Source organism: Xyrauchen texanus, chromosome 30 (genome assembly GCF_025860055.1).
Source record: "Xyrauchen texanus isolate HMW12.3.18 chromosome 30, RBS_HiC_50CHRs, whole genome shotgun sequence".
Lineage (NCBI taxonomy): Eukaryota > Metazoa > Chordata > Actinopteri > Cypriniformes > Catostomidae > Xyrauchen > Xyrauchen texanus.
The window spans coordinates 17,506,866-17,533,008 of record NC_068305.1 but is presented as its reverse complement, the minus strand read 5'-3'; the positions used below and the strand labels follow the sequence as shown (position 1 = coordinate 17,533,008).

Here is a 26,143-nt window from a genome sequence, read left to right as displayed (position 1 = left end):
CGCTATCCCGGGTCTGGATTCTTCGCTTGCTCGGGAGCGTTAGTCAAGGCTGAACACGAATGCAGCCATATTCGGCTTCACGGAGAACTACACCGGCTAGCACCAGCTTGCTCGCTAGAATTTGCTTACTTCAAAAAAAAAGCACCCACTCCCAGTTTTTTGGGGGCGTATTTACGAAGGTTAAAGCTGTGTGGTTCTCCATTAGGGAGTTTATTATTTGAGATTTCCTGCAGAGGGGAATGATTGTCCAGTCATCCTGAGATTCGACGGGAGAAAAAGCCCCGACACATCCAGCAAAGTGGAAAGTACAGATTTGTTGGGATTAAGGCGAATGGAGCCGACAGGGCCTCTGGAGTGAGGTGAGGAGTGAGGGGGTGGAAACCAGTGCACAACAACAGGGTCGAGCGCATTAGATCCTCGTTTATCTGAGCACAATGTTGGGCACATTTTGCTAGCTGGCTGGCTGGTTAGCAGTTGGAGTCTGAGACTTCAGCCACACAAATACTATTACTGTGTGTTGCGCTCAGGGGCGCACGGTAATCTCGTATTTATTTTGAGAAGCGTAATTATTATTATTTTAAATCTTTCCTGGTTCTGGGAGTGGTGTCCAGGCCGCTATATTTGACAGAAAATGTCTGCGAAGGTGCGCCTGAAGAAGTTGGAGCAGTTGCTGCTTGATGGTCATCAGAAAAACGACAACTCGCTGAGTGTGGAGACACTGCTGGATATTCTCATATGTATATACAACGAGTGCAGCAACTCACCCTTAAAACGGGAAAAACACGTGACTGACTTTTTGGAATGGGGTAAGTTGATGTGTTTTGCGTGAACTGATTACATTAGGCTGTAATAATCAGCGGGTGTCCCTTTAAGACCGGTTTATCTGTTATTACATTTGGCTTAATCACTCAGGTCACTACAGACTATTGTCAAAACTGCTGGCATGACATTTGCTGTTGGGATGTCCTGGTTGTTTGAACAGTACATTTTGTAATCTAGTTGTTGCAGCATCAACAACCAACAGCTGAGATTAACAAGTACAAGATGTAATTGTTTAGCCAATAACAATTTATAATGATAAATTATGTCCTACTTTTTTTTCTCTGCCAACATCTTCAATGTCAAATGTAAGAAGGATATGATTATAATTCCATGTAAGTGTGATGAAGGCATAGCACTCCCAAGAACTCCTAATCAGTTATTGCTGATACACTTTTGACCAGCAGGTTTTGCTTTCTTTTCAAGGTCATTGCCAATTCCCCCTCTTATTGAACACATTGTCCCTTATTATGTTACTCCATTTATGCTACATTTGTTGCTGCTGCTGTTGTTATCACCATTTGCATGAGGGCAAAGCTCATTAAAGGGTTAGTTCACCCCAAATTGAAAATTATCTCATTATTTACTCACCCTCATGCAATTCCAGATGTGTATGACTTCCTTCTCAGCTCTGTTGGTCCATTCAATACAAGTGAATTGTGTCCAGAATTTTAAAGCTCAAAAATCACATAAAGGCAGCATAAAACTAATCCACAATAAAGGTCTACCGATAGTGGATTTTACCGATAACTAAGTTGGTCAGTACCTGCCGATAAACGATTAATCAACCGGTAGTTTTTAAAATTGATACTGAATGAACACAAAGTAAAATAGTGCTGAACTTTATTACAAAATTAAACAGTACTGACTGAACCATGAAAATGTATTGCACTTTTTTAAATGAAATAAATATATATTAGGCCTAACTAATATACAAATTTTAAAGTCAGCTGATTTTTTAATTTGTGTTGTTTCCTTAGTCCACAAGAGGGCACGATAAATACATAAACCATTCAGCACGGTTATATTATTGCATAGAACATTGATATCCTGGCTGTTAATAAAGAGCATTTCATTTTCAACTAATGTGCATTAAATAAATAAAGTTTTAATTTGTCCATATTCTCAAATGTTAAGTACAAAGTAAAATGAGGGGGTGAAAACGCTTCAATAGACAGTTCACATGGTGTTACACTTGCACTGATTCATATTATTCCAGACTCAAGCTTCATAATAACAGCGAAATACCACATTGTTTTAATTCAGTACAGTTGTATGTAGAGTAGCAATATTCACAGACAGCAGTGGTATTCGGCTGAACTCGGTGGTGAAGTGGTTCAGACTATGAGCCCAGGCCAGGGGCTGTTCAATCAGACAGACCACAACAGATTGGAACCGAATGCAAGGATCTCGAGACACACATTTCTAAATTGAACATCTTTCCTGAAAAAGCATTTAAACAACTCATTGCTTAATCTGAGAAACTATTATAAGAGAGCATGACGCAACAGCCAAAGACCTCCAACAACTGTAAGGGGCTGTTCACACCAAACACTTTTGCAACCATTCATTTGTTTTTCTATGTAAACTGGTGCTAGACGAACGTCTTTGTTGCCCTTTGTTTTTGTTTATTGATCATCTCGTGCAGGAGCGCTGTTTTCTACATGATGTGTCTAATTTTAGTGCTGTTTTCTATGAGACCGCTGCTTTCTGTTAAACCGTATTTGTTGCACTGTGTCTAACCTTTTTTAGCGCAAGAATGTGATCAATCTGAAGTCATTGTATTAAGGCTGAAACATACCTCATGCAAGTATGCAAACGCAGAAGCAAGCGCTTGGCCAACACGTGGTCCCATTGTAAATACATTACGTGCATATATGCGTTGTTCTAGCGGTTACAAACCTCAGACCACAAGAGGGCAATAGATGGTTTAGACGAGTCCACGAAACCAGTATTTTATAGATCCATGTCCGAAACTAGGAAAATGTTGCCTTCGGAGGCAGAATGAAAATAAGGTGTTTTTCAAACTGTTCGGAGACCAGTTTCCTTAAGAGTTCCATTCATTCAAATCAGCTGTCAGTTTAGCCTTTAATTGATTACGTTTTTGGATGCAGCCCAAATGTGGTAGATGAGTTGATGGATGAGGAGTGGTGAGAGACAAAACAAGATCGTTTGAATGGACTGGGGACAAAAAGTCCTATATGAATTGAGCGCTGACACATTTCACAACACAACATTGCTTGAAATCGAGCCTGCCTAGCAAGTTGCGTCTACGTTCACATACTTACGTAGAGTATGTTTGGGTGTTTACAGTGAGGATAAAGATATTTTAAAGAATTGATATCAGATGTGTTTCTGATTTGTTTATATGTCTCTCTTGGCTGCATGAAGCTATTAATTTGCTGTTTCACTTCACTAGTTTTAAATGTGCAACTTATCTGGTTATCAAATGCATAAATGTGACCAGCTGGATATAAACTAATACTAATAGATGTAAGCAATCGTGACATTTAAACATTTTGGTAGGACTTACGTGTATTTTTGTCACATTGTTCTAACCACTTGAGGTTAGCTTTAATGTTAGCGTCCTTTCAGCCTTGTCAGCAAACAAACTATGCAGCATCTAGTCAACAAATGAATTACTTTATAATATGACAACATGTACGGTAGTGTACTGTATACATACCTTTTCGTTGTTGATGTTTTAAATCCGCATCATACGTTTTCCGCTCCATGCAGAGTGTAGTCTCATGTGTCAAAACAAGCACCACAAGACATCAGTGAATTGATAGTTTTTATTTAGCTTCTAGAGGCCGCTCTCATACTGTATAATGACAGTGGGCCCTTCCCAGCCACTCCAGCACCAGACGCAATGGGGAAAAACTATCGGTGTGGATTTTTGCAGATAACCGATAGATCCTGAAATTTGTTATCAGTGCCGATTTATCTGCAAAATCGATATATCGGTCGACATCTAATCCATAAGACTCCAGTGGTTAAATCTTTGTTTTCAGAAGCGATTTGATAGGTGTGGGTGAGAAATGCTAGGTGCATATCACTAGGTGGTGATATTCATGAAGAATGCAGTCAAAAGCAAAAGAAGAATGTAAAAGTGAAAGAGGACATTTGCAGTAAAACATGTTTCTCATACACACACACACACCTATCATAATGCTTCTGAAAACATGGTTTTAACCACTGGAGTCGTGTGGATTACTTTATGCTGCCTTTGTGATATTTGGAGCTTCAGAGTTCTGGCCAACATTCACTTTTCTGGTCCCACAGAGCTGGGATATTCTTCTAAAAATCTTTGTTTGTTTTAATCGTGTGATTCAGTGTTGTCTTAAGAGATTGACAATTTTAAGTGTAAATAGGAACTTGAAATTGGGATGCCTCTTTTTCGGACTCTTTCTTGTCCTGTTAGTTGTGGTTGACCCTGCGCAATGAGTGGATTTTCGGTCCTGGGTGTTTGGTTGACGTCAGTAATGAGATTACGCCCCAGTGTGTCTGCTTCTGTAAGACTGCCACTGTCCTGGAGGAACCTGTCACAAGCAGGTGCCACCTCACATCCCATCATTGTGTGTATGACCCATAGTATGACCCAATTTCCAGGAGTCATAAACTCCTTTGCTCTTGTTTTACTGCACTGGTAGGCTGCACACTGTATTATGGTGACCTTGATTGTGGAGGGTAATGATTAATGTGGAGGATGTTTTGCTTGGGTTAGTTAAAATGCAAGCAATGGAAAGCTAAAGATACAAGTGCAGGATTTGCAGGGTGGTAGCTCTCAATATTTGCTCATATTAGGAAGTGTCCCACAAGTGGCGATCTGAGAAACACTGACTGTTCAGCAAGTGTTTCAGTGGTCCAGTGTTTATTTTAATCTAGTCACTAGATGACAGTAAATTAATCATCAGCCATGTTCTTTGGAATTAGAATAAGTAGCCTATTAATGGTTGAAATGATACAATATTATATCAATATCTCATTTGCAATACTGAAATATTGTACATTTTATGGCTTGTGTACAGGTATTGTGATTCAAAACTGATATACTCTGATCAGCCACAACATTTAAACCACCTGCCTAATATTGTGTAGGTCCCCCTCGTGCCACCAAAACAGCGCCAACCCACATCTCAAAATAGCATTATGAGATGGAACTCTTATCACCATAATTGTATAGAGTGGTTATCTGAGTTATCATAGACTTTATCAGTTTGAGTTTGAGTAGTCTTCAGAGGAATTTTATAGTAACGTTCTAAAAACAAAACAAAAAAACATTACTGGGTCACTTGTAATAGGGAGACGGGGTACCTAGAAAGAATACATGCAGTGTTTTTTTTTTTTTTTTTTTTTACAAATCTTTAAATAAATCTCAAGAAGAGCATGCAGTGGATTAAACTGTGTCAGCCCTCATTCCCAAATGAGCTTTAGAGCCCTATTTTTTCCATGATGTGGAAAACTGAAAATTTGAAACTCAAACTCAAAAACTGAGTTAATTCTAAAACTCAGAATATTCTAAATGAATGTTTGAAGCCAGCTGTACATTGACTAAAACCTCATCATAACCATCAGGCATGCTCTGTGTATGTAATAGATGGTAAACAGCAGATCACTCATTTAATGTAAAGCATGTCGCAATTTTTATGGGAGCAATTTCAAATGCCTGAAGGTACCACAGTAATCTGTACAAACAATAGTATGCAAGTATCAACACCATGGGACCCACACAGCCATCTTACCTTTCAGGAAGGAGCATTCTGTTTCATAGAGATGATTATAATGGTGTGAAAAGTGCAGATCAATCCCAGAACAACAGCAAAGTACTTTGTGAAGATGCTGGAGGAAACAGGTATCTATATCCACAGTAAAACAAGTCCTATATCAACATAACCTGAAAGGCCACTGCTCCAAAACCACCATAAAAAAAATCAGACTACAGTTTGCAAGTGCACATGGGGACAAAGATCTTACTTTTTGGAGAAATTTCCTCTGGTCTGATGAAACAAAAATGTTACTATTTGGCCATAATGACCAGGCTGAGGTGCGGGGTGAGGCTTGCAAGCCAAAGAACACCATCTCAAATGTAAAATATGGGGGTGGCAGCATCATTTTGTGGGGGTGCTTTGCTGCAGGAGGGAGTGGTGCACGTTACAAAGTAGATGGCATCATAAGGATGGAAAATTATGTGGATATATTGAAGCAATCTCAAGACATCAGCCAAGAAGATAAAGCTTGGTCGCAAATGGGTCTTCCAAATGGACAATGACCCCAAGCATACCTCCAAAGTTGTGGCAAAATGTCTTAAGGACAACAAAGTCAAGGTATTGGAGTGGTCATCACAAAGCCCTGACCTCAATCTGATAGAAAATTTGTGATCAGAACTGAAAAAGCATGTGCGAGCTAGAAGGCCTACAAACCTGAATTTATTGTGAGAAGCTTGTGGAAGACTACCCAAAACGTTTGACTCAAGTTAAACGATTTAAAAGCAATACTACCAAATACTAACATATTGTATGTAAACTTCTGACCCACTGGGAATATAATGAAATATAATATTAATATAATCATTCTCTATTATTATTCTGGCATTTTACATTCTTAAAATAAAGTAGTGATCCTATCTGACCTAAGACAAGGGAACATTTTCTATGATTAAATGTCAGGAATTGTGAAAAACTGAGTTTAAATGTATTTGGCTAAAGTATATGTAAACTTCTGACTTCAATTGTTTTTATATAATTAAATTGAAGCCTTTGGGGTTTGATAATCCCATTAAGTCATATAGCGATCTGCTTAACCAGAAGTGAGAAGCTGTCGTCATACAAGAAAACACACAAACTAAAAGTCCTTAATTCGGCTTGCCACCAAAATAAAAGCTCAAAATAAACAGAAGTGTAAAATGGATGAAATTACGAAAGAAGTATATGCTACTGTAGAGTAAATTGTAGTATACATTGTAGTATTAATAAACAATAGTAATAATAATATATCAATAGTATTTACATTTTATATATATATATATATATATATATATATATATATATATATATATAAGCAAAAGCTCACAAGCAAGAGTGTTGTACTAAATAAAAATGCTTTTATTAATATTGTGATTTCATGGTGCAGCACTGTATTTCACCAAAAAAAAAAAAAACACTCCAATGTTGTTTTGGAATGTGCTGTTAGGATCTGGGAGTTCATTTGATTACACAGTTTTTTATGATTAAATTTAATTAAACTTTAGAACATGGAATTTGAGAAAAATAAAATGGTTTCTACTGATTTCAAAGGGCCCTAGAACATGTATATCATCAGCAAGGACACCTACATGTGCTCCAAGGTAAATTGAACCTATTGACATAACGTTAATTTATTTATGTATTGATTCATGTCTTAGTAAAGGCAATACTAAATAAAGAGGTCACAGCATCATAGTGAGCTTGCTATGAGAGCCTATGAGCAGTTCTGTTCACTTGCACTAATGTTATCAGGTGTTTAAACCCCATCAAATGATACTTTTTTCAAGTGACTGTGATGATCTTTTGCATCTTTTGCATCTTTTTCTACGCAGTTTTCATTCAAATTACTGTGTAATATAACAATATCTTTTGCAAAAAACATTAGATAAATATGCTTTAAAACATTACTCATTACTTGAAAGTCTGTATAAAAATATTATAAATTCCGTTTATGAGAATATTCCGCCAAAAACCACTGTTTCAATCCTATGGGAAGCTTGTCAGAGCAAGCAATGTTAACCAAGGGGGGCATAGCATAGCTAAGGGTCAGTTGCAAAATGGATTGCTGTGGACTGTAGGCCAATGATATGACTTGTGTTCAATGATATGGAAATAAACAATACATTGCCTTCTAAAGCCATGTTTTGTGTTGTCTTATTAATGCTTTACCCATCTGCCACAATAGTGTTGCATTTTAATTATCTGAATTATTTTATAATATATTGTTTATTTAAATATAAATTGAGTTAACATGTTTTTTGTATTATTTTATGCTTTAATCACAGATGTATAGGCTGCAGAGTTGTGGTTAAAATGAACTGCTCTGTGGAAATAAAGCGACCTGAACTCAAAGCACCTCCTGAGCTGAGATGTCTGAGGTTCATTTTCAGCACTCATAGACTATACTGTTCTTGCAAAAAAAAAAAAAAAAATTCAGATGACAGAAACAAAGAAAGAGTGAGAACATTTTACATGCTCGCGTTCCACGAGACTGCACGCCTCCGGACAAACAACGTGTCATACATGCATAGACGGCTTTTCTGTCATCTGTTCTTAATAGGGCTGAAACGATTAGTCGACATAATCGACAACGTCGACAATAAAAAAAAAATTGTCGACAAACATTCCGTTGTCAAAGTCATTTGATCTCACAGCCCAGATGCTCTCTAAACGTTCCAAACAGATTCAGGTGATGTAGATCGCAAAGTGTGAGGGGAATTGTACAAAAATACCAAATAATTAAATACAGAAGCACTCTTGTTGTGGAATAAGCGGAGCCGGAGCGCTTTAAAGGAAACACCCAGGTGCTGCATCTTAAATGCAGTTATATTTAATGTGTTATAGCTTTAATAACTACAAACCCCAAAACTGACATTTTTCTATGTGGTCAGCGCCTCTTCTATGAGTTGCGCAAATGTCCCGATCTAAGGGGGAGAGATTGAAACTGCACCCGTCTGATGCGCACATTGTCACGGGGGCGCTCCTCCCTAAAGCGCGGCTAGATTAGAATGTGATGGCTCGCGACTTATTGAATCATAATATGTCACTGTGCATTTCTTATCGTGAAGAAAATTGGCAATATGCAGCTTTATTAATAAGAGATAGTTTGGGGAAGTTTTCGTCCCATTATACTGTCATGTTCACTGTTGTCTTTTATTTTTGTGCTTTTATGTTGAAGTTTAGTTTAGTTCCTGTTTCCTGTTTGGTTTTTGTAGTCCTTTGTAGTTTCTTTTTATGATTGGTTCTCCTTCCCTGATTGTTGCCCCAGGTGTCCCTCATTCCCTTGTTTGTTCCTTTTGTATTTAAACCCTGGTTCTTTGTTCAGTCCTTGTCGATCGTTGTTGAATGTTGATAATGTTTTCTAGTGTTTCCTGATGTTTGTTCATGCCTGTTCATGTTTTCTCCTGAATGTTCGTTTGTGGATTACCTTGCCCTTCGTGGATGTTCTTTCATGTTTTTAGTTTCATTTTCCCATCGTGGACCTTTCATTTGTTCCTGTGTTTGTCTGATTATTGTCGCAATAAACCGCAGTTAGATCCAAACCTCCCGTCTGCCTTCTCCTGCCTTCCCACAAGCATTATATACACTGCAACAAAATACGTTTTTGATTTGTTTTTGTTTTGGCTTGTTTTCCAATATAATTATCTAAAACTCCTTTAAACAACATACATTTACTTTAGCAGCTATTCTGCAGAATATTTTTTTTTTTATCTGAGAATGTTGAATATAATATAAAAAATGCTAATATTTTAAAATATAAAAAAATCCTTTAAAAACGAATAAATTAACAAAATGTTCTGACAGTCTCCTTGCTTGTTTTTCTGACACATTCAGAATCATTACAGCTTTTGCCGGTAAAATTGATATTTTAAAGGTTTATATATTATAACAGTGTTAGCAATGTTACTTATTCTTTCTCAGCCCTGGAACTCAAACCATTTTCTGATGCCCCACAACATTATATATTTAAGTAATTAAATTAATATAATGAACGTGCAACAACTAGCCAACTAATGACTTAAAAAATAGCTTTTTGATGAATCTTGAAATTTCTCCTTTTTTCTCCCTCAAAAGACAAAGTTGCATAGGTTTTGAGCTACATTAGGATGAGTAACTCGATTCCATCTTTTTTTTCTCATTACTTGAAAACCCTTGCAGTCTGTAGAGGATCAGTATGGATATCCTTTCAATTGAAACAAGCGACATACTAGCTATATTTGTTGCTCGTTCAGAGTTTGCATTTTGGTCGAATGGAAATGGTGTTCATTGACTTAAATGCTATCGAATGTTCTCAAACACTTGCTCTGAGTGGTGTGCAATATCTCTTTTTCTTTTTTTTTCTCCCGAAAATATTATCGTACAAAATTAATAAAATGTCTATTCTTGGCTTAACCTGTTGATACGCATTTCCCCACATGCGGTGGTGACGTTACTCTGCTTACGTTTAATATATAGTTTACCATCTGTAAATGTAATGAATGTTAACAAATTATACATATTTTCAAAGGTCTAAGGGTTCAACATTGATATCCGATCACTGTTTCACGATAGCACTGCTCCAGAAACAGCAAATTAGGTATTTGTGCCAGGTGTACAAAAGAAAACATGCAATATCAAAATTGAACTTCATACCTTTGTTATGAAAATGTGATCGCTGAATGAATCCAGTTCGCCACATTTGGGTCAATTGTCCATGTCAAGCGTTCATTGAAAAACATCCAATAGCACTTTTTGTCCATAAAAGTGATAAATCTGAGAAATGTTGATTTATTCTCCATTGTTTACATGAGATCTCGCCTGAAAGATTTACCCTTCGTCATCGTTCTTCAACAAACTATGCAATCTGAGCAGCATTCATGTTGTAAAACTGTATATTATCTTATATATTAGAGTCTCATAAACAAAATGAGCCTGTCTCAAGTCAATTTTATTTGTATAGCACCTTTCACAACACACATAGTTTCAAAGCAGCTTTACAGAAGATCAGGCATTAACAGGTGATAAAACTGTAATGTCTATAATGTCGATTAATCATCATTGTGTAATTACATAAAATACGATTGTAATCATGTTTAAAAATAAGTAATTAAATAATAATTGTATTAATAACCCCAGTGAGCAAGCTGAAGGCGACTGTGGCGAGGAACACGAAACTCCATAAGAAAAATAACCTTGGGAGAAACCGGACTCGCTGTCGGGGCCAGTTCCCCTCTGGCTAACATCATGAATATAATGACAATATTACTTATGTATAGTTAAAGTCATGGTTTAAAATTATTACACTAAGTAAGTGTTAAGGGCCAGTGTTTAAACATCGATTTTGTTTGAACTGTAAGATAAATGACCAATGTATTTGAAGTCCATCCTGGATTAACTGCAGAAGTTCACATAGATGCAATTGTCCTTTAATAATTAATAGTTAATTGGCTGATGAAGGCTTTTGTTGGTAATTGTTAGTCTATGCATTCCATTATAAGAGTGAAGCCCATCAATAGACCGAGGTGATGCAGGCAGAGATCAGGGATGTGAAACGCAGTTCAACCTGGCCGGTAATTTCGGTGAGGTTTGGTGTGGTCCATCCTAAATCCAAGGTTCAGACAATGGCATATGAAGTATCCCATGTCTTATGGTTGGACATGGCATCAGTTCATTCTCTGAAGTCCATCATAATAGACTGAAGTGATGTTTGGCTGGCACCGGCTGCATACAGTCATCATCATTCAGCGACATGTAGCAGTGGAGTCCAATATGATGCATGAATGGTGCTGGATCCAGCCGGTTCTGGTGACCTCAGGATAGGAGTCCTGAGGTTGAGACAGGGAAACAAATAAAATTATATAAGCAGAGATGCCATTCAATTTATTGCAGAGTTATAGATCATGATCAATGTTTCTGGTTCCGGCAGACTAAACTAAAGCAGCCTAATTGTGGGTTGAAGGATAAATTAGTTGTATGCCTTGCTAAATAGATGAGTCTTTAGTCTTGACTTAATCTGAGGGAGTGTGTCTGCATCTTGAACAGTGTTAGGGAGACTATTCCATAGTTTAGGAACCAAATATGAAAAGGATCTTCCTCCTTTTGTGGATTTTGATATTCTAGGAACTATTAACATGCAAGAATTTTGCTAACTTGATGGAATATAGCATGGTAGAAGGTCACTTAAGTACTGCGGAGCTAGACCATTCAAAGCTTTGTACGTAGTTAACAGAATGTTTTAATTAATACGGAATTTAACAGGTAGTCAATGTAACGAAGATAAAATGGGGCTAATATGATCATATATCTTGGTTCTCGTCAGCACTCTGGCTGCTGCATTTTGAACTAATTGAAGTTTATTTATTGATCTTGCTGGACATCCTCCCAGTAATGCATTACAATAATCTAGTCTCCAAATCTAGTCTAGGACAATAATCCTGTCTCCAAAGTCTATTTTTAAAAATGGGATGTAGTTTTATTCATAATAGCCAAGAAGGGGTGTCAGATTTTGTGTTGTCTTGAAAGGCTGAGCCTAAATTTTTATTCTGTATTCCTCCAGTGATTTTACAGAGAAAAAAGCTTACAGGAACCTCATTTTTTTGTTAGATCATCTTCAAATTTGAAATATAACTTCTTTAGACTTGTGGCTTTCAGAAGATTGTTTTTCTGGGTTGTCTTGGCACTTTTATTATTTTGTTTTAGATTATAAAAACATGTTCAGCACAAAATATTTCCATTACTATAAACTTCAGCTTCTCTAACTTTAAGAAATAACAACATATATTCATTCTCAAACTTGGAAAATAAAGCCCAAAGTGTCTTCTTTCAAAAGATACTACAACTGTGCCCATACTCTAAAGGGTCCAGTAAATACAACCATTTAAGTTCAGGTATGTCATTTTCATGGTTTGGTTTAGATACAATATCGTGTTGGTGTACTTCAAAATATCACCCTGAACACACGCCTCTCTAAGTACTCTGCCTGGCCAAAAAAAGTCACTGATTGGATTTAAATAAGCAGATACTTAAGAGCTTTTGATTGGATCATTATTGCAGTGATAAATATGTTTCATCTGGGAACAATTCTTTTAACCCTAACTGATGCAATGTGAAGCTTCTCATTTCTTAAACGACCATGTTGGAAGACATATCCCGTGGTTGGGGAAAAGATGTTACGGTGTTTCAGAAGGGGCAAATTATTGGCCTACATCAAGCAAAGAAAACAACTAAGGAGATTGCTGAAATGAATTGAAGTGAGTTAAGAAATGTCCAACACATTATTAAAACCTGGAAAGATAGTGGTGAACCGTCAGCGTCATGGAAGAAATGTGGTCAGAAAAAAAATCTTGAATGATTGTGATTGGAGATCACTAAAACGCTTGAAGTCACATCGTAAAAAATCGACAGTAGAACTCACGGCTGTGTTTATTAGTGAAAGTAAGAGCATTTTCAAACGCACGATGTATGAGAACTTGCAGGATTGGGACTATCCAGCTGTGTGGCCACAAGAAAGCCACTCTTTAGAGAGGCTAATCAGAAAAATATTTCCTTGTTTTGCTAGGGAGCATAAAGATTGGACTGTGGAGCAATGGAAAAAGGTCATGTGGTCTGATGAGTGCAGATTTACCCTATTCCAAAGCGATAGGTGCATCAGAATAAGAAGGGAAGCGCATGAAGCGAAGCACCCATCACGCATAGTGCCGACTACACAAGCCTCTGAAGGCAGTGTTTTGATCATTAACCAACTAACGGTTGGTTAGTTGGTTGGTTGGTTGGTTGGTTGGTTGGGTCTAGGCTCGGCAACGTTATTCGGCAATAATATGAAGTCAGAGTTAATGCGACCAGGTTATCCCATCAATGGATTTTTTCTTCCCTGACAGCTCGGGCATATTCCAGGACGACAATACCCAGATTCATCAGGCCCAAATTGTGAAAGATTGGTTCAGGGAGTATGAGGAATAATTTTCACACATGAATTGGCCACCACAGAGTCCTGACCTTAAACCCATTGAAGTTTTTGGGATGTGCCGGAGAAGACTTATGGAGTGGTTCAACATTCCGGTCATCAATACAAGATCTCGGCCAAAATGAATGCAACTCTGGATGGAAATAAATGTTGTGACGTTGCATAAGGTTGTCAAAACAATGCTATGACGAATGTGCACTTTAATGAAAGCTAAAGGCTGTCCAATGAAATATTAGAGTATGCAACTTTTTTTTGGGCCAGGCAGTTTATATTGTTCATTAACATATTTGAGTCCAAGATCCCTATGGAATCTGCACCTCATTATCACTGACAGACATATTGACCAGGTGATCTGGTATTGACCAGATCTGTTAGGCCAGTCCATTGTGTCTTACTGGTACTTTACCAGGAGTTCTGTGAGGACCAGCTCTGACTAGAGAAATTCCTGAACAGAGTTGCACACGAAATCCTAATGAACATGAATTATTGTTATAGCACATTAATCTATTTTGTTATGTGTAAGAACCAGACAAGAAGTCAAGCTTGGCTAGCTCATGGATTTATTGCAAGCTCCTAATAACAAAGTTCCTGAGCAATAAGCAGGGCACTTATTAATCATTGCAATGTCTTTCTCCTTTACCCGTTGAGTCCTGTGCATATAACTATCAGACACAGTGTAACGGTATAAGCTGGTTTGCCAAGGTCAGTGGGCAAAAGAGAGGGCGGTATGTAGGTGTTTATGCCTGAATTCCTCCTTGACAGCAGGATGAAGACTAATTAAAGGAGCGGATTAAACAGAATAAACACAGTGGCATGGTGTCACTGTTGCTTGATGCACAGAATTGCTCTACTCCAACTTCCACAATGTAATTTGCATGCAGTTTGATATTTGGTATTGTATTTCCCAGCATTTTTACGAGCTAAAGGCATTTATGCTTGGGGCACTTAAATCTATTATGTTAATTGGGCCGATATGGCAGTAGTGACTTCTTTTTTAGCAATCTTTAATTTTTTTCTTATGTCATTAATGAAAAAGGTGTACATAGATTATGTACATACAGTTCATATACTTTGCAAACTTAAATTTTTATTATCATATTTTGATTTATTATTATTATTATTATTATTATTATTATATTGTATTATTATTATTTTGAATAAAAATCTAATATAGCTTGTATTATATTTAGGGATAGGCATTTTCAAGTAATTATGTGGTTGAGAACTAAAATCCCACAAAAACAAATGAATGTCAATTAAATGCAGGCTGAAAAAACATGACACGTACACAAATCTTATGTTTTATTTTTCACAACGTTACCACGAATGGTTTCAAAATAAGAAGTTAAACAAACTATTCTTTTCTTTTGGTAAAAATTACATGAACAATATGCATGAATAAAAATGTAAAACAAATAACAGTAAAAAACATTTGTACTCACCCAGAGCTTACATAGAAACCAATACTGACGGCGTGAGGCTAATGAACAGATAGAAACAAAGTCTGAATATAGGCTACCACATATTTAGCATTTCAAATGTTATTATTTAGAAAAACAAGTGATTTTTTTAAAATGTGCACACTGGTCTGGTTTGCAATACAACAAGAATTGAATACAAATAGTTGAATTCACTAAGCATCAAAATTTGTGGTCGACCGATATTTGTTTTTTAATAGCTGATGGCGATATCCAGAGAGCAGGGTGGCTAATAGGATGATGCGATGCTGATATATCACCCTGCAGCTATTGCCTGGTTGCCCACTAAAGCTAAGCAGGGTTGAGCCTGGCCAGTACCTGGATGGGAGACCTCCTGGGGAAAACCAAGGTTGCTGCTGGAAGTGGTATTAGGGAGGCCAGCAGGGGGTGCTCACCCTATGGTCTGTGTGGGTCCTAATGCCCCAGTATAGAGACGGGGACACTATACTGTAAAAAAAAGCATCATCTTTTAGATGGGACGTTAAACCGAGATCTTGACTCTCTGTGGTCATTAAAAATCCCTAGGGCACTTTCTCGTAAAGAGTAGGGGTTTAACCCCGGTGTCCTAGCCAAATTCCCCCATTGGCCCCTATCTATCATGGCCTCCTAATAATCTCCATCCCTGAATTGGCTACATCACTCTACAATCTCCTCTCCACCAATAGCTGGTGTGTGGTGGGCGTTCTGGCGCACTATGGCTGCCGTCGCATCATCCAGGTGGATGCTGCACACTGGTGGTTGCTGAGGAGATTCCCCCTATACTATGTAAAGCGAGTTTGAGAAAAGCGCTATATAAATGTAAGTTGTTGTTGTTGTTATATATAACACAAATTTAATATAGTAAATAACATATATAAAATTGCTGGAAAAAATAGACTTATTTTTACTAAATAAGTCTATAAAAAATAGACTATATTTACTAAATTTCACAAAACTTTAACTTTGTGAGAAAGAATGATTTGATATTAGATGAACGTTTGAGGGGAAGAAAATGGTGGATTTTCGTGAGGTTCTTGAATTAAATCTGTTTAAATGAGATATCTGCATATTTGTAGACCGTGTATAATAGAAATGTTATTTATATTTACCTTTTATCATTAGAAAAGTGACAGGGAACTGTTGAGGAGAGACTGTTAAAATACGTGCTTTAGAGGAAGCTAAATGTGCATTCCACAGGATGCTGAAGTTGTGTGAGGTTGGGTTATAACATCTGTTTAAACGAGATATGCACATTTGCAGTCGGTATATGATATTTGTTTTATTGATATTTGCCTTTTTATCATTCGACAAGACAGTTAAAAGTTACAGAGAACTGTTGAGGAGAGCACTTTAACATTATGAGCTCAAACGCGTCTGCTGCGGGCGGCTCTGATATGCGGACCGTTTAAATGACAATGTGCTGCATACCGGTCTATTGTAGTAACATGATACACGTAACAACAAAACAAACTGCGACTGCTCGTTTACAAGTCTCCCTCGCTTTACATCCACGCAGCCGATTTTCGGCACCCTCAAGAAACAAATCGGCCAAAGGGGAAAATTTATCGGCATATGCGATAATTAAAAAAAGTCAGAATATCATCCGATTTACCGGTCTCTGCGATATATTGGACGACCATTAATCAAAATGAGAATTGCCTTTTAATTTCTTCCCAATCCTGTAAAATTAGCCTAAAACGCCTAATCAAGGCATACCCAAAGTAAATTTAAAGCTGTTCTTGAACATTTTGGAGTACATGCATGCATGGATTTTGTCACTTTTGAAAGGTGACACACTGAAGGTTTTTCCGCAGCAGTCAGATTTACTGTAAGTGCTACTGATTTTAAGTAATAGAAGTTTGAACACAATGAAATAGAAGTTTATTTTTCCGTCTGATTTTTATTTTTTTTGCATACAGATGCCTTCAGATGACTATAACTTGTAGCTATTAGCTTGAAAACATAATGGGATCACAGCATGAAGCCTTACCTTGTCCAAGTTCAAATTTCATAACCATACCACAAAAAATTAATATTTTACACTTGTTTTTCTAAGGGTACACCCAGGCGTTTTACAAAAGTGCCTTTTGGATACTCCAAAAGGACCCTTGGTAACCATGGCCATATACCTAGGATAAAAAGGCTACTTCTTTTGAACGCTTCAACGTACAGTTATAATTTTGGGCTCTAATGAAAGATGACACTTAGAGCTATCATATGTCTTATCCAGATCCATTTTGATATAGGAAATGTTTACATCTGAACTGAAGTTATGATAGAGAATATGTGAAAGATTAGGCACAGCTGCCGGGTACTTTGAATTGATGTAATAATGTGATTTGGACTAAACATTGTAATTGATTTGATCGTTTGGACATTTGACAATGTAACAACACCGTTTTTGTTGGGATGTTATGGATCAGTGGACTGCTATGAGGCTTCATTGGTGAGTTGCCTAAATTTTGTTATTGTTTATATGTTGGTGGTCTGACAAAGATATAGATTGTACCTGCTGTTGTGATTGTATCTTAAAATGGTTTCCAAAGATATGTGGCATGTGTACCAATGTAAACACAGCAGTTGTGTACATCGCATAGTTTTTTTTGTAACATTTACAGGGCCGCCTGCGGGATGTTAAAATTCGATATTTTTAATTAACTTGACTTTGCTTTTGAAGCACAGACGCTATGAAATATCTTCTCCTATCAAACACCTCAACAACACGTATCCACAGCGCCCCCCAGAAGTACTCTGTTGTTACTGTGAGATTTGGTGAGAGATTCAGAGGGAAAACCGTTGCTCACGGTAGGGCAATGCGGAAAGGAAAATTAATTTGCAGTATTCAAGGTGTGTTTTTAATAGTCGAGTAGCTGTGCAGAACGAGTACTCTTACTCGTGCACAACCCTAATTTGATTACTATGGCATTAATTTTATTATACTAGTTACCACTTCTGTAATGGTTTTCTAACACAACAGCTTGGGAATGACAGTAAACTTTGCATCTTTCTTTCTCCACCATGGCCTAATTTTTCCTCTAATGGAAAGTTGTGAAAATGTAATCGAGGAGGAAGCAAAAATAGCCATGAACCATGGTCTCCAATTCACTGCTATAGAAGTTTACCCTGCTGTGACTTACGCCCTGGTTCCAAAGCAGAAAATCTGAAACGAGTCCATTGACAGAACCTCTTGATGCACCCAAATCCACCCATTTACATTATGCGGTTAGCATACACTGTTATCCAATGTGACTTGCAATGTATTGCAAAGCTGTGCATTTTATCAGTGAACCACAGTAACATCCAGAATCTTGGCCTACTCCCAGTGTTTGTACACGTACAGCAATGAGCCATACAGTTCACCCTACTGTCCTAATGAAGCTGCAAAGCAGGTTATGCCTCTGTTGTATTTCATCCCTTTAAAATGGGCAGTGAGGCTGCAAAAAGGGTACTCTGACACCAGGAAAGACCTTGCCCTTACTTCGAAGGAATCTGTTTATTTTGTTGCAGCGTAAAGCAGACAGTGCTCTTGGCCTTATTTACAGCAGTTGGTGCCTCTTATTCCCACTGGTGGAAGATACTTTTTGACTAGCCTACTTTTACAACAAACGGCGAATAACCTAATAACGTCAAACCGCAGTGACTGGAAAGACTGTATTTGAAAATTTCTGTTTGCCTCATTTTCATAACATTCCTGGTTGTAGTCTTGGAACGCACACAATTTTAAAGGCCTTGTGAAGCATTTTTTATAGTTTATGATATGCTATATATCATTATCTTCCTCATTAATATAAATATCCACAAGTGAAGCTGAACTGTAAATGTTCTCCTCTTTTCCAAATGTTATGGTGTTGCCTCATTTGAAACCTCATAACACTGCATTAAACTGCTACGTAACACAGCATGATCAGCAATTGTATGCTAATTAAGAAGACTCGTAAACTATTTAAGGTTTTGGGTGGTTAATTTTTTTGTTTACACTCTCTCACAGATGTTCTATCAGATCCAGGAACTAAAACAACTGTGGTGAGGACTTTTCACACAGCAATTTGCATTGACAAAGCAACCAGAAATCATAAATGTATTTATTTATTTTTATGTTCTGCCCTTTTCTCCCCAATTTGGATTGTCCAATTCCCAATGTGCTCCAAGTCCTTGTGGTGGTGTAGTGACTCGCCTCAATCCAGGTGGTGAGGATGAATCTCAGTTACCGTCAATCCGCACATCTTATCACGTGGCGCGTGTGGAGGCCCATGCTATTCTCTGCGGCATCCACGCTCAACTCACCACGTGCCCCACTAAGAGCGAGAACCACACATTGTAGTGACCATAAGGAGGTTACCCTATGTGACTCTTCACACCCTAGCATCCGGGCCAATTTGGTTGCTTAGGAGACCTGGCTGGAGTCACTCAGCACGCCCTGGATTCGACCTCGCAACAATGGTGGTAGTCAGCATCAATACTCACTGAGCGACCCAGGCCCCCAAAATCATAAATTTTTAATGAAAGTTGAAAACTACTAGTTTGCAACAAACAGTTCATTTACATGCACTTAAAAAATTGTTTTCAGTCAGACTGAAACAATAATTAGGTTTTTTAATGACCAATTGAAATTGTACCAGTTCGATTTTTGCAATGTCAGAATAACAGACCCATCCACAGTTTTCCTGACTAACCACTGGCTGGTGTCATGATGATAACCTAACAACCGTTGGACTGTTTTCTAGTTAAGGTCTCAGTAAGAAACCACCAATACGAGCGTTCCAGAATGGAGAACAACAATCATTTGAAGTGTTAGTTGGAATAAAAATAAGTTCAGACTCAACTTCAAAACAGCATGAAATAGTTAATGAAATCAATATAACTAACCCCCATTCATAGCTTCATTTCAGCCACTCACACCTTAAACTTTGATGAGTGAGGGGCTGTCAAAATATGCTCAAAAGGCACAAAAACCTTCTGTTATAATCAAGCTGATTATAACTGTGCATGTAAATGTACTGAAAGTTGATCAGAATTCAACTTTATGCAAATGTGCAGTGCGTTATGTGGTGGTGACTAGTAATGGGAGTGCAGACTGTGAAGTTCACGTGATCTGCTGCCTGATACAGTTGAGTACTACGGTCAAGGAGGAATGCTTTCTAGCAACCAACTAAACAGCTTGGTGAATTCCAGTGTTTAAATCGCTGTTAGTGTGACCTGAAATCACTAGTAAATTTCAGTTTTTCCTTTAAAAATACAAAAACAAAGGTTAAATTCACTTAAACTTCAAAGCTGAGATTAATATTGGATTCATTGTCTACTCCAATGCTCAACTGTTATTTGTTGGGAGTTAGTCTGTAACATTAAAAACTTCACTCAATTTCCCAAGGCCCTCTTAAATGCTGACCAGACAAGTACTCATTAATTGGGCTGAAGAGAAACATCCAGCCCTGGGTTATGCTTCACCCTTAGAAGGACATGAGCAAGCTTCAACTCCCATCACATTGGAAATGTCTGGTATGTCCTCTGTCCAGAATGGGTGCTTTTGCTGGCTGCAAGCCCCCATCTGCCCAAATGGTCTATTTTGTGTGAGGCATCTCTCTTTCACAGCACAAGCCACCCTGAATCATTACATATTACTCTGACATGTACTCTTGATGCTTTAGTTGGAGAGTCAGGACAGGGCTTGTGTCAGGAATGCCTTTCAATACAAATGGTGCTCTCTCTAGATCATCACTGATGTATAGACAAGAGAGGAAGACTGCAATGCAAGGGATTTTCATACATTGTGATCCACATTTTCTCATCACTTGGTTTGCAAGATTTATATTTTAGATTGAATGTTGTTCCTAAGTTGATGTCCATCAAGAATTAAAGTCACCTGACCTGAAGCAGTGGCTGTACTGAAGAGAATTCCATTCATTCCTGCTAATATCCTCCCCCAACACAAGGCCTGTGTGGGCGATCTCCCCTCCCCCTTGTTTCCCCTCCTCCGTTTTTGGGCCGTCGGCCGCAAGCATGACACAGATTAGCTGTTTGGCTCTCCAAGCTTCCCTTAAAGCCTGGCTTATAGGCATGAGGCCTCTAGGAGAAGCACTGCAGCATACCATGTTGTGTGCGTTGTGACATACACTGACATTGTACATGCACCTATTGTAAACATACTTTTTCAGAACCGCATGTACAGTGTTCACGAACGTCATTGTTCTGCCAACATTGTCATGCCCATTGTCATATATATATATATATATATATATATATATATATATATATATATATATATATACAGGTCCTTCTCAAAAAATTAGCATATTGTGATAAAGTTCATTATTTTCCATAATGTAATGATAAAAATTAAACTGTCATATATTTTAGATTCATTGCACACCAACTGAAATATTTCAGGTCTTTTATTGTTTTAATACTGATGATTTTGGCATACAGCTCATGAAAACCCAAAATTCCTATCTCAAAAAATTAGCATATCATGAAAAGGGTCTCTAAACAAGCTATTAACCTAATCATCTGAATCAACTAATTAACTCTAAACACCTGCAAAAGATTCCTGAGGCTTTTAAAAACTCCCAGCCTGTTTCATTACTCAAAACCGCAATCATGGGTAAGACTGCCGACCTTACTGCTGTCCAGAAGGCCATCATTGACACCCTCAAGCAAGAGGGTAAGACACAGAAAGAAATTTCTGAACAAATAGGCTGTTCCCAGAGTGCTGTATCAAGGCACCTCAGTGGGAAGTCTGTGGGAAGGAAAAAGTGTGGCAAAAAACGCTGCACAACGAGAAGAGGTGACCGGACCCTGAGGAAGATTGTGGAGAAGGACCGATTCCAGACCTTGGGGGACCTCGCGGAAGCAGTGGACTGAGTCTGGAGTAGAAACATCCCCGCATTCCCCAGGTCAAGCCACTTTTGAACCAGAAACAGCGGCAGAAGTGCCTGACCTGGGCTACAGAGAAGCAGCACTGGACTGTTGCTCAGTGGTCCAAAGTACTTTTTTCAGTATGAAAGCAAATTTTGCATGTCATTCGGAAATCAAGGTGCCAGAGTCTGGAGGAAGACTGGGGAGAAGGAAATGCCAAAATGCCTGAAGTCCAGTGTCAAGTACCCACAGTCAGTGATGGTCTGGGGTGCCATGTCAGCTGCTGGTGTTGGTCCACTGTGTTTTATCAAGGGCAGGGTCAATGCAGCTAGCTATCAGGAGATTTTGGAGCACTTCATGCTTCCATCTGCTGAAAAGCTTTATGGAGATGAAGATTTCATTTTTCAGCACGACCTGGCACCTGCTCACAGTGCCAAAACCACTGGTAAATGGTTTACTGACCATGGTAGTACTGTGCTCAATTGGCCTGCCAACTCTCCTGACCTGAACCCCATAGAGAATCTGTGGGATATTGTGAAGAGAAAGTTGAGAGACGCAAGACCCAACACTCTGGATGAGCTTAAGGCCTCTATTGAAGCATCCTGGGCCTCCATAACACCTCAGCAGTGCCACAGGCTGATTGCCTCCATGCCACGCCACATTGAAGCAGTCATTTCTGCAAAAGGATTCCCGACCAAGTATTGAGTGCATAACTGAACATAATTATTTGAAGGTTGACTTTTTTTTGGTATTAAAAACACTTCTTTTATTGGTCAGATGAGAGCTAATTTTTTGAGATAGGAATTTTGGGTTTTCATGAGCTGTATGCCAAAATCATCAGTATTAAAACAATAAAAGACCTGAAATATTTCAGTTGGTGTGCAATGAATCTAAAATGAAAGTTTAATTTTTATCATGACATTATGGAAAATAATGACCTTTATCACAATATGCTAATTTTTTGAGAAGGACCTGTATATACACACACACACACACACACACACACACACACAAAGTTTGGAATAATGTACAGATTTTTCTGCTCTTATGGAAAGAAATTGGTACTTTCACCAAAGTAAATAAAACTGATCACAATATATAGTCAGGACATGAATCTTTTGAAAAATTACTATTACAGTGTAAAACAAAAAAAGGTTCGGAAGTTCTTAAACTAAGTGTTCTCATCAAAAAATCCTCCACGTGTAGGAATGACAGCTTTGCAGATCAATGGCATTCTAGCTGTCAGTTTGTCCAGATACTAAGGTGACATTTTATTCCACACTTCCTGTAGCACTAGATGTTGCTGTTTTGCCGGGTACATCTCAAGCACCTTACAGTCTAGCTGATCCCACAAAAGCTCAATGGGGTTAAGATTATTTACATTTATGCATTTGGCAGACGCTTGTATCCAAACGACTTACAGTGCAATTATTACAGGGATAATCCCCCCGGAACAACCTGGAGTTAAGTGCCTTGCTCAAGGGCACAATGGTGGTGGCTGTGGGGTTTGAACCAGCAACCTTCTGATTAACTGTGCTTTAGCCACTACGCCACCACCACTCCACTCCTTAAGATCCATAACACTCTTTTCCAATTATCTGTTGTCCAATGTCTGTGTTTCTTTGCCCAGTCTAACCTTTTCTTTTTGTTTTTCTGTTTCAATTGAAAAACTTTGTAATTCTTCCCGTAAGGCCTGCATCCTTGTGTCTTCTCTTTACTGTTGTACATGAAACTGTTGTTGAGCATGTAGAATTCAATGAAGCTGTCAGCTGAGGACATGTGAAGTGTCTATTTCTCAAACTAGAGACTCTGATGTACTTATCCTCTTGTTTAGTTGTAAATCTTGGCTTTCATATCTCTTTCTGTGGTTGTTAAAGCCAGTTGTCCTTTGTCTTTGAAGAATGTAGTGTACGCTTTTGTTTGAAGTCTTCAATTTCAAGCATTGTATATCCATTTTTTACCTAATATTGACCTTAAGACATGCCGGTCTATTGCATACAGAGGCAACTCAAAAACAAACACAAAGACATTAAGCTTAAATTAATGTACCAATTTCCCTCTGAAACAGCAAAATCTGAACATTACTCCAAACTAAATTATTAGGGTGTAATGTTTTCGGTATACCGGTTTGCCATCCACGGTTCGGGAAACATTTGCACCATGGTCGGTTCACCTCATGTTTAATGGTGCATCTGGAGCACAAGTTTTGTCATGAAAAAAAAAAGTCAAACAGACAAACACAGTTACATCCTCCGCTAATGCACAAGAATCAATCTTTAAATGGATTAGCTCCACCTGTGTTTCACGTGGGTCAACTTGATGACATCACTGTTCTGCAAGCGTAGTGTGTAGTTGAATATGGCAAGTTGAGAAAACGAATGAGAAGCCCGCTGTGTTTCTCCTCTCTGAGAACATTTTCTTTTTGCAGTCAATTACAACAGCGATGGTCAATAGACGTTTTCAAAACAGGCACAGTTTGCAGATATCGGTCTACATGAGTGCTGTGCTGGTAAAATATGTAAATGATGTGTGTGCGGGTTTATTTAAAATGTGCACAAGTTATTCCTGTTTCACACCCCTAATATATATATTTTACCCAGAGAGAGATGATCTGTTGCTTTCAAAAATGGCGGTTTTGCCATAACCCTTTAGCGTGTTTTTTCACTCCCTCTCAGAATTTCACAATAATATGTCATGGACAGGATCCTCATTAGTCGTAAGTGCCAATCCCCTGAGGATATTTTAACTTAAGCTTGAATGTTCTTCTTATAAATTTGACATGTTGCAGATGGACTGTGTCACTATCATCTTACTGTTCTAAAATATTTTTGCATTTCAGAAGAACCTAATCTGCTTCATAGAATCCTTGACCTCAAAATATTAAATATGGTCAACATGCCCTCATGCTTAGGATTCACCTCTCTGTATCAATTGTGTTTCTGTATAAACTTTGAAAGCAGATGCAGTTGCTTCTGTGGTTTGCACATCGGCTCATTTTCACTGAAAGATCAATGGAAGAAATGTTATACATTTTATGCAGTATTGCCAGTCTGAATAGAGAAATTGCAACATGCAAGACTACTTTGGGTTTTTTCAAGAGGCACAACTAGGCATGCTTGATGGAAGTGGCTTGTATAAATGTCGGCCTCAACAGCTGAAGACATACGCAAGACTAGGGAATGAATGACACAGAGGCTCTATCCCTGAGATGTGCTGAATGGGGTGTTTGGAAAGTCACTGACCCATTCATACTAGTGGTGGCTGTTACCATCAGTCCATCTGTGGTGGAGGCCAACATGTTTTTTTTTTTCTTTGCTGCTATTTCTGTCCACTATATCTTCGTTATTTTGCAACACAAGACAAATGGTTTAATGTCCGTATAAGAATGTAGCTATCAGTTACGAGAAATAGTTTTTATAATCTGAATTTAATGGTATTTTTAACTTTCAGTAGTGCTGAAATTAATGACCTTGAATCAAAATGGGATCTTATTAGAAGTATCCATTTTAGATTTTATCCTGTCGAATAATAATGATCTAATAGTAACCATTCTAGAATTGCTAAATGGGTTAATTAGAATAATAATAACTTTTATCTTTTATTCATGTCACTTTATAATTTTAAGTCTATATTGCTTAATTTTGTTGCTACAACTCACATCCACAACCTTTCATAAATCTTTGGTCTTAAGTGACATCAACACTTAATGACAAGTTTCATTTGTAGATGTATATCTCCTGTAGATGCGTGTCTTAACAGCTAGACAGAGGAAGGACGTTAGTAATACTGTGGTTATTTTGTTCTTTCCTCTGTGTCATATTAGCTTATTTTAACCCGCTGAAGGAGAAGTTGTACGGGCCATAAGAGGAATTTGTTTATTTGGTTTGTGCAGAAATATGTGCTTGAGCAGTATAAATGGGCTGAACATTATAAGATGCAGCAAAATGTACAATTTGTATGGATGTTAAGCAGGTCAATTATTGTATCTATCTAAAACGACTCCTTTTTTCATATAGGTAACATCTTTACTGGGGAAAATGTTTGACATGTAAATTATACCAGAAGTCACTAATTTTAGACATTAAGATTATATGATCAAAAGGTTTATTTGATGAAACTTTGTCACTTATTACACCTCCAATTACAGGAAGATGTGGGTTAATAGAGATTGACAGACCGTCTTTGCAAATGGATTCTTCAGGGCAGGTGTTCTTGACTGTGATCTTGAGTCATGTGTTAGGAAGATATAGACCTGAAAGACACACCTACTGTTAACCCTCTCATCCTTGGCTGGCTGACCTTTCTACAACAGTAAATGAGAAAAGTTA

The 26,143-nt window shown here is 37.9% G+C and overlaps 1 protein-coding gene across 7 annotated transcripts in view; it reads left to right on the top strand.

Annotated features, from left to right (window-relative positions):
• Nucleotides 1-376: 376 nt before the first annotated feature.
• The window catches only part of LOC127624379 (serine/threonine-protein kinase MRCK beta-like), a 101,530-nt gene continuing 75,763 nt past the window's right edge, over nucleotides 377-26,143 (top strand). For all 7 annotated transcript variants that reach the window (XM_052099176.1, XM_052099175.1, XM_052099177.1 and 4 more), the window contains exon 1: nucleotides 377-806. In XM_052099176.1, coding sequence (XP_051955136.1) covers nucleotides 632-806 — 175 coding nt within the window. In that variant the 5' untranslated portion in view covers nucleotides 377-631. The remainder of the gene's footprint in view (nucleotides 807-26,143) is intronic.